Source organism: Leuciscus leuciscus, assembly GCF_965113295.1.
Source record: "Leuciscus leuciscus genome assembly, chromosome: 6".
In the NCBI taxonomy this organism is placed as follows: domain Eukaryota; kingdom Metazoa; phylum Chordata; class Actinopteri; order Cypriniformes; family Leuciscidae; genus Leuciscus; species Leuciscus leuciscus.
Genome location: NC_138730.1, coordinates 47,069,220 through 47,079,469, shown reverse-complemented (window position 1 = coordinate 47,079,469; position 10,250 = coordinate 47,069,220). Strand labels below are relative to the sequence as shown.

General features: G+C 38.0%; 1 protein-coding gene across 1 annotated transcript in view; it reads left to right on the top strand.

The window, feature by feature from the left end:
* Positions 1-3,356: 3,356 nt before the first annotated feature.
* The window catches only part of tmem200cb (transmembrane protein 200C-b), a 9,891-nt gene continuing 2,997 nt past the window's right edge, over positions 3,357-10,250 (top strand). Inside the window, exons 1-2 of the mRNA XM_082173187.1 lie at positions 3,357-3,469; positions 10,140-10,250. The exon at positions 10,140-10,250 is cut by the window's right edge and continues 2,997 nt beyond it. Of these exons, the coding sequence (XP_082029313.1) occupies positions 10,173-10,250 (78 nt within the window). The 5' untranslated portion in view covers positions 3,357-3,469; positions 10,140-10,172. The remainder of the gene's footprint in view (positions 3,470-10,139) is intronic.

Below are 10,250 nucleotides of genomic sequence, written 5' to 3'. Positions count from 1 at the left end.
ACATTTAGTATTAGAATAACTTAACTTACATAGTTAATGAATTAAAGTCCCCCTGTAGTCAATAATTGTATCCCTTAAAACTCATATTTGATCGCCAAAATGACATATTTAAAAGTTTTTTCCTTCAAAAAATTTCTTCATGCCTTAAAATATCTTGAATGTAACTCGACACCCTTGCCTCATTTACTATGAATATGCAAATGAGCCCCACCTCCACTCACTCACTCAGCTCAGAGATCCACTGGTTGACGATCACACGTTGATCTGATTGGTTACAAGGTAGTTTGTGACGTCAGAAACACCAGCGATTTCAAAGCGTGTGTTTGAGACTGTCTTTGGTTCACTGCAGTTTTAAGGAGGAAATACTCAGCAATGCTGTCGACTTATGAACTTACACATGCTTTGTCTTAAAGCACATTAAAAACACCACATAGACACATAAACAACATTAAAAGCTTGATTTTCCCCACAGGGCGACTTTAACAGTTTTTTTTCTATAGCATTTTTACGTTCTCTTCGATTAAAATGACTAAGGCTTGTTTGTTTTCAGGGAAGGTTGAGTTTTGCTCTTCCTTCTCTCGGCTCGTTACAGGATTATTAATTGCTTTGGCGGCAGCAGCAGATGAAGGTCACAGAGACACTGGATATGATTATGCTAATGAGCAGAGACACATCCAGTGAGCGGAAAGAACAAACCTGAAATGAGAAGAGGGACGTCCAGCAGAGACATAAGGACTTACTATACATTTTGAATATGTTCTTGTACTTTGCAAGCGCTAAATAACAAAGTTCTATCTAGTATGAATGTAATCCGGACGTACAACATTCGCCATGTTTTTCCGCATACTATAAAGCAGGGAAGTATGTGATTTCAGCCCCAGACTTTCATTATCATAACATACTGTCTTTCTCTCAGCTTAGTTTTCATAGTAAAAGTTATTTAAATATTTATTCTAAAAGCAGCAGGCCTGGTTTTCATGAACTGAAGAGCTGACTGTATTCAGCAGAACTCATACGAGAGTCTGGACTCTGTCAGTTTTATTTCCTGATGTGAGTCACAAAAACATGATTTGTTTCATTTTCATGTGTGTTTCAGTTGGACGTTCATCTAACGTTTTTTTTAAAATGTGACTTGTTTCAGAACGTTCAGAGAACATTCAAAAGTAACATTCCAAAAATGTTTGTAAAATGGAATGTTCCCTTAACCTTCGTATAAAAAAATTTAAAAAGTTCAAATCTATTTCAAATCTACAGAAAATCACTTAAGTCCAGTGAAGTGCCAGGAAGACAGGACAGGACATATCAAACAGCTCCTCCCCTTTTTTTAAATAGCCAATGGCGTTTAGTTTGTATCACAGCTTGGCCTGAGCTGTTGAACACCATAAAGCCGCAGTTTCCTCCTAATCTCCTCCATATCGCTTTAAAATACAGTATTCTAATTCAAACATAGGCGTAATTTGCGGGTGGGACGGGTGGGACATGTCCCCAGCACTTTTTCTCAGGGTCGATATTGTCCCCACCACTTTGTGAAACGTTCCGAGGCACGGCTGTACCTAATGCAAATTAATAAAACATTTCCAGTTAACTAGCTGAGCATTAATTTAGTTCGTTATTAAATAAGAGACGATCTAGCGTTTTTGAAATCATGCTCGTTGCTGCTGTGATCAGCGGCGCGGAGACAGTGTTCTCCTGTGGCTCGCGCACACACTGTATCTCTTCACACAGACGCGCGCTTCAGTCTATCAGTTAATGCCGTTGCGGAGACTCTATTCGTTCCAGTGAAATCACAAAACCAAATGCACTCAAACATGTCCCTGCTTGCTTATACCACTGATGAACATGTTCGGTTTTGATGGGAAAAAACCCCAGAACCCATAACCTCTGACACGATTGGCAAAAGCTTTAACCACCAGACCATTTTCAGCACAAAAATATTTTTCACTAACAATATATTATATTAGTAGGCTAGATCTCATTAAAAGACCAATTAAACCCTACGTTACTATTGAAATTGATTTCTAGACATCGTAATGTAATTTTTTCTTAAAATTGCTACTGTACATATATCTGATTTATATATGTGTATCCCCCCCCCCCCCCCACACACACACCCCACACCACACACCACAACAGGATATGTGAGTAATGTAGCTGAGCGTGTATAACCATGTATGATATTTGTCATTTTTGTTTTTCCATTCCACTGCGCTACTTTTCCATTCTTTTTCTACGTAGGCTAAACATGCGCTTGAAGAACATGTCTGTCCATCTTTGGGCTTGTTCTTCTTCCCCTATTAATAGGTGAAGTGACTTAGTTCAGCTGCAGTGTATCCTTGGCCTGTGTGTCAGTGTCGTAGTTCTCTGAAGAAGAATCAGCTGTTAAAGCCGTAAACCGCTTGAGCAACGGGTGGCCGAGCTTCAGTCAGGGGTGGCACTGACCACACAAGCAGATCTGTTCTTAATACATTCAAAAAGCTGCATTTAAAATACATTTAATATGTCATAATTTCGACTTTTCATCTCATAAATATGCCTTTGTGTCATAATTTGGATTTTTCATCTCATAAATATGTCTTTGTGTCATAATTGGGATTTTTCATCTCATAAATATGCCTTTGTGTCATAATTTGGATTTTTCATCTCATAAATATGCCTTTGTGTCATAATTGGGACTTTTCATCTCATAAATATGCCTTTGTATATCATAATTTGGACTTTTCATCTCATAAAATATGCCTTTGTGTCATAATTTGGACTTTTCATCTCATTAATATGCCTTTGTATGTCATAATTTGGATTTTTCAGTATTATGTCATCATTTTGACTTTTCATTTCATAAATATGCCTTAGTGTCATAATTTCGACTTTTCATCTCATAAATATGCCTTTTCTATAGGCCTATCATAATTTCGACTTTGTATGTCATAATTTAGAATTTATGTATAGTTTCGACTTTTTATATGATAATTATGCCATTAAAAGGTCAAAATTTTGTCTTAGTATTGCATAATATTCACTTTTTTATAAGATAATTTTGACTTTTTCATAAATATGACTATGTCATATGACTTTTTATAGTATCAAGATTTGCTAAAACATGTTTGTTGCATGCTTCCACATTTTGAAATATTCTATATCATTTTCTGAGATGATGAGCATGACAGATGCAGGTCACGTGTCTATAATGTAGTGCACTACAGTGTGTAGTGTGCAGTGTGCGAGTCTTCCACTCTGATCCGAGACCTGTGATGCTCAGGTCGAGTGTGTGGAGCCGATGATGGGTGGAGCCACACACACAATGAACAGGAGCTTCAGTCAAAGCTTCAGTGTGTGTGTGTGTGTGTGTGTGTGTGTGTCTGTGTGTGTGTGCTCTCCTCTCCTCTCTTCATATTCCTGGTTCAGCATCATCAGGATGACAATCACCGCTGAAGATGACGGAGATCCAGAGTGATGGACTAACACAGTGTCGGTGAGAACATTCACACACATGCATGTCTTTGACTTCAGGTAAACACTTGTTAAATCATCACTCTTCTGTCGGAATAATCGCGTTAAAGGCTTTTGCGTGGAAACCAATGGGAAACAAACGTCAGTTTAACGCCTAGCGTCTAAAGTGACTCGTTTCAACGCCGACTGTGATGTTTTATTGACATTTCATTGTGAACTCGACCAGGTCTAATAATTTGGATGCACGTTTTATTTATATATTTTATTGTTTTGGACATGTTGCTTTTCATTTTGATTTACTCGGTCCGATCAGCGCCAATCAGTAACAACACACTCTGTAAGTGAAATATAGTAGGCTATATTAGTACAATATCAGTTCAGACCTTAATATATACATTTCACACCATTAACTGTACAAAATATCTACATCTTTATTAAATTAACTGACGTTGGTTTAACAAACAAACAAACAAATAAACGGAAAATGAAACGGAAATCTCTCAAGGTGACCTTAAAGTTGTGAGTTAACACGAGATTAACAGGTATATTTTTGATGCTTGGATAAATGAGCTTGCCATATGCAAAAACAACAACAAAAAAAAAAATTAAGAGATCATCAGTCAATTGTTTGTCTGTTAATAATCTTTCTTTTTTTTCTTTTTTTTTTAAGAAAAGCTGAGCCAAAAATCTAAACTCGGTCATTATTTGAATACCTGGAAACATCAGGTTTTCTGAGATGAAGAACGAGGTTGTGTAAAGTATCTCTGTACATGTAGAATGTGTTGAAGTGTGTGAGCTGAACTGAGGATTGTTTGGTTTGTTTGGCGCTGGCATTAAAGCCGTATGGAGTCGAGTGTGTGTGGGAGTGTGTGTGTGTATTGTTGTTGTGCCACATATAAACACAGAGATGAGCTCTACCAGAAGAGACAGATCCGCTGCCAGTCATAGGCTTTACAAGCAGTAAGCTATATCTATCCAACCTTTTCTTTATTTTAAGACAAGCACTGCGGTTGTTTTCCCCAAGTCCAGGATTTATAGGAGTAAAATGCACAGATATCTGCTAAATAGGCTATCTAATGTAAGTGTCCACTGGAGTGCGAGTTTGTTGCATTCACCTGCAGAGAGTTTGTGATTCATGTGGTGCTTGTCCATGTAAAACACTGTGTGTTGCTGTGCGGGTTCTAAGATGTCCTGCGTGGTTGCTATGGTTTTCTTAGTGCTTTTAGGCACATTGTAAGGGTGTTAATAATAGGCTTTTCTAAGTTTTGCCTCTGTATAGGGTTGCTGGGATGTTCTAGGTGGTTGCCAGGGCGTTGCTATGTGTTTGCTAAAGTGTTTGAGTGTTGCTGTATGGTTGCTGGGATGTTTTGGGTGGGTTGCCAGGTCGTTGCTTAAGTGTTTGAGTGTTGCTGGAATGTTTTGGGTGGTTGCCAATGCGTTGCTATGTGGTTGCTAAAGTGTTTAAGTGTTGCTAGGATGTTCTGGGTGGGTTGCCAGGGCGTTGCTATGTGGATGCTGAAGTGTTTGAGTGTTGCTGTATAGTTGCTGGGATGTTCTGGGTCGGTTGCCAGTTCGTTGTTATATGGTAGCTTAAGTGTTTGAGTGTTGCTGGGATGTTCTGGGTGGTTGCCAGTGCATTGCTATCTTGTTATAAAAAGTGTACTTACTGAGTGTTACTTGTAGACACTGTATACTTACTTTTAGGGATGCACCGAAATGAAATATCTTGGCCGAAACCGAAAACCGAAAAAGAGGAAACTAAGGCCGAAAACCGAAACACCGAAATAAATTATGCCAATTATTAGTACCATTGCATTTATGGCTATGACTGTGTACTAACTTTACTATAATCAAGGCATTGCATAAATTAATATTAAAGTTTCAAAGAATAAATCAATTAAAATTGTATGCAAATATTTATTTAGCACATTGCAAAGTATAAAATTAAATGTTTAACTTGACCCCACTCTTGTGTACATTAAATAATAATGTAAAAGCCTACTGGCCTGCAGAAAGGTTTAAAAATGAAATGTTCTCTCATAAAAACAAAGTGCATTTAGTTCAATACTGCCATAGCCCATAATAATATCTGCAGCTATATGCTCACGGACGTGAGTTGCAAAAACCATAAACAGCTAAGGTAAACACACACACCTCTGATAAATGACGGCTGCTCTGCACACACACGCAAGGTCTCTCGCTCCCTCTCTCTGCCGCGCGCGCGCGCTACGTATGCGCGCTCATGCTCGCTCGCGATTCCGGGAGATTTAAACTAATTTGCGGGCATCAGGGAGCCGCTATCAATACGCGGGAGACTCCCGGAACTTCCGGAAGACTTGGGACGTCTGTGTTTTAAAAATCGCTGTCCGTGGGTCACTCTCAGATATATTGAAATACGTCCACACCGCAGATATGTTGCTTCAGACAAGCACGTGCAGGTCGCGGTATCTGCTGTTTGCGTCATCACAACATTTCGGCCGTATTGTTTCGGTGATAAAAGTCTTTCGGCCGAAAACCGAAAATGCACTTTTGGGCCATTTTCGGCCGAAAATTTTCGGTGGCCGAATATTCGGTGCATCCCTACTTACTTTATTCTAGAGCTGCTGTAAAGCCAAAACAATCTCTGTTACTCTAATATCCTATTATCACTGTAAAGCTGTTTTGAAACAATCTATATTGTTAAAAGCGCTATATAAATGAAGGTGACTTGACTTGACTATGGGTGCTGGGATTGTTATGGTGGTTGCTATGGTGTTGCTATGCAGTTGCTAAGGTATTTTGAGTATTGCTTCTGTATATGGTTTCTGGGTTGTTCTGGGTGATTACCAGGGCGTTGCTATGTGGTTGCTAAACTGTTTGAGTGTTGCTGTAAGGTTGCTGGGATGTTCTGGGTGGTTACCAGGGTGTTTCAGTTGATAAAACACCAGTTGGTTTTCTGAGTGTGTTGCTTGTCTATTTGGTTTCTGGGGTTTTCTTGGTGGTTGCTAGGGCGTTAAAATGTGATTCCTAAGTTTTTATTTTTTGAGTGTTTCTTTCTACTGTATATGGTTGCTGGGATTTTCTATGCAGTTACCAGGGTGTTGCTATGTGGTTGCTTAGTGTTGATATATGTTTGCTGGGATACCAGGGCGTCACTATGCAGTTGCTAAAGTGTTTTGAGTTTGCTACTGTATTCAGTTACTGGGAAGCTCTAGGTGGTTGCCATGGTGTTGCTATGCAGTTGCTAAAGTGTTTTGAGTTTGCTACTGTATTTAGTTACTGGGAAGCTCTAGGTGGTTGCCATGGTGTTGCTATGCAGTTGCTAAAGTGTTTTGAGTTTTGCTACTGTATTTAGTTGCTCTAGGTGGTTGCCATGGTGTTGCTATGCAGTTGCAAAAGTGTTTTGAGTCTGCTACTGTATTTAGTTACTGGGAAGCTCTAGGTGGTTGCCATGGTGTTGTTATGCAGTTGCTTGGTTTTCTGAGCATTTTTTTCCTGTCTCGCATGAAAAGAGTCTGGTCTCTAGAAATGATATTTAACATGAATTTAGCATTTTTGTAATGCAGCCCTCCTTATTTATTGTAACTGATTTGGTTTCATTTCCCTCAGTGCTTGTCATTGTGCTTCAGTTAAACTGTCAGATGTTGAAAGCGTCTGTGAAGTGTCACGACCCCCCCGGCCCTCATTGACGTTCTCTGAAGGGGGTCTGACTCACGTCTGTCACTCGCAGACTCTGACATTTCCACCGGCCGTGTGTCAGGAAGAGTTTTGACGAAGACTTTTTCACGGCATGAATTATTTATACAAACATCACTGTACGCCACACATAATTCTGAGGGATTAGGCAAATTGGAAACCAACTGGCAAAGGTGAATTATACATTAGTCAATGCAATTAAGCAAAGTCATCTGCTGCTTCTGTAATTGATTTTCTGATTGGAATGTATAATCGGGTTCGTGAAGGGGCGCATGCGAAATCTGTGAGTTTACAGAGGATGTTTAATGAAATGGGATGGATTTATGGACACTGGTAATGCTATCAGCCGGGACATTGGAGAGAAACAGATGACATCTGAAGAGATCAGGCTGTTAAATCTGTAACTTTAGATGCTGAGTGTTTGTCAAACGTGCATCTGTGCTTCCGTCATTGATGATCAGTGACTGGAATCGTCTGAATATGACAAACAGAAGTGAATAACTGCATGTGATTAATAAAAACTCATGAGTAATAATAAAGTATCATAATCAAAAACTATCTTCGCAAAAGTTCGAGACACTGTTGAGATCTAGATCATCTCACTTTGCGATCCGTTTAATCTCATTGTTGACTTGGGAAAAGTACTGAAATATTCAAACAAATGCAAAAAAAATTATGTTCTTCCTCAGTGTTTCTGTCTTGTTTTCCAGCACAAATATCGAAACATTCTTAAATCAAGATTAGAGGTCGACGATAGTGGGTTTTACCGATACCGATAACTAGGTTTTACCCTACTTGCCGATAACCGATTAATCAACCAATATATATTTTTTTTTAATGGATGGTAAATGGTAAATGGACTGCATTTATATAGCGCTTTCACAGACCCAATGGCCACCAAAGTGCTTTACAATATTGCCTCACATTCACCCATTCACTCACTCATTCATACACCGACGGCGGTGTCAGCCATGCAAGGCGATCCAGCTCGTCGGGAGTAGCTGGGGTTAGGTGTCTTGCTCAAGGACACCTCGACACTTGGTCAGGTGGAACCGGGGATTGAACCACCAACCTTCCGGTTTGTAGACAATCTACATGAACCACTGAGCCACTGCCGCCCCTGGATACTGGATAAAAAACAAACATAACACAGTGCTGAACTGAAATGTGCTAAATGCAATAAATATATAAATATGAATATATTAAAACGAGAAGTTCTTCAGAAAATTATTTAAACATTAAAATATTACAGGTCAAATGTGTGTTTCTTTAGCTATTACCTAGAAACATACGTAAATGTCATAGGTAACACTTTGCAAGTCGCCTTTGTTAACAAGAATGTATTAGCTAGCTTTCATGAACTATATGCATTATGCAATATACATTTTTACAGCATGTATTCATATTTGAGCAATAAATTGTATTACAAAACTAAGGTTAACAGATAAAATTAAAATTAAAATTCAATTTTAAATGTATTAGTAAATGTTCAAATTATCAAACTAACAGTGAACAATACTTCTACACCATTTATTAACCTTAGTTAATGCTAAAAATGTAATATTATTGTAAAGTGTTACCATTTCATATAAATCCAAAGAGTCATGCTTAAATATCTGCAAAGGCCAGAGCATTAAAATTACATAAATGTAGGCATATATAATATTACATGTAGTCTCTCACTTTATTTGCTGCTATTTTTGAACACTTGATGATTTTCCAATCAAAATAACAATATGTATTATAGTCATCTGATTTGTTCATGTTTCTGTCGGCCACATGAACAATGTTGAAAAAGCAATCACGTCACTAGCTTTAAAAATGCTAATGAATGCATAAAAGTGACCAGCTGGATATACTGTAAAATAATGTAAATAGATGGTAATAATTGCGACATTAAACATTTGAGTCAGGTTTGCGTGTGTTTTTTCTCATTGTTTGAACCATTTGAGGTAGGCTACTAATGTTAGTCCTCTCACACACTTCTGTTCTTTCTCTGCTAATGCAGCATCTAGTCAACAAATTAATTAATTTATAATGATATGGCAATATGTAAAATAAACAACACGCGTTTTTATGTTTTTATTTGTCCTCTATTAGTTTTTATTTGTCCTCTAGAGGCCGCTCTTGATCTGTATAATGACAGCACACTCTTCTCAGCGCTCTCGTACTGTATAATGAAAGCCGATATATATAACCGATAGTTCCACCGATCAACTATCGGTACCGATATATCGGCAAAACCGATGAATCGTTCGACCTCTAATCAAGATACATTTACTGGAGAAGCAAAATGTGTGTGTCTATTAAACCTTTGACAAGTACAATTATAGATCATCGTCTCTGAGCGAGAGGGTATAATATAATTAATATTATAACAGAAGAACTGGAATAAAAGTTTATAGTTGGGATATAAACACTGATGTCTACAGTACTGATCAAAATAGAGTAAATCACCCTTTTAAAGTAACGACGCTTCAAATATAGATTGTATCATTACATCGTTACACCAGTAGGTGGCGACAAGTGACTGTTAAAACATGTATTTGTCATTGATTCATTCAATCAAGAGATTCGTTCAAAAACGCTGAATAATGAAACAAGTCTTTATGAGTGAGTCATTGAATCATTCACTCAACCCGATTTAAAAATAATTCATTCAGATTAATAAAACATTTTAAATAGACTGTAGCAATAAACATTTAGTTTGAACCTCTAGTAAATTACATGTTATTTTGTTTAGTTATCTGTTCAAAATCGTGGGAGAATCGTGATCTCAGTTTGAAACAAAAAAAATTGTGATTCTCAATTTATCCAGAATCTACTTAAAACTCGAACAGAAACAAAAACAAATATATATACCAGAAAAATGTGCAAAGTCTGTCTTCAAAATAGTGAATTACTCAAATATTTAGTCTTTCATCTCTTCTTTATCGCCAAGTCATATATTAATCTGAAGTTTTGTTTGTCTATGTTTCGATCTGAACTTCCTGTTCTTCTTTTCCTCCCGCCCACAGGATGATTGACAGGCCCGTGATCCAATAGGCACGATGATCGCCACAGGCGGGCTACTGAGAATCTCGCGGAATCGCCAGGAATCGCCGCGATCCAAGAACCGCGCGGAGAAC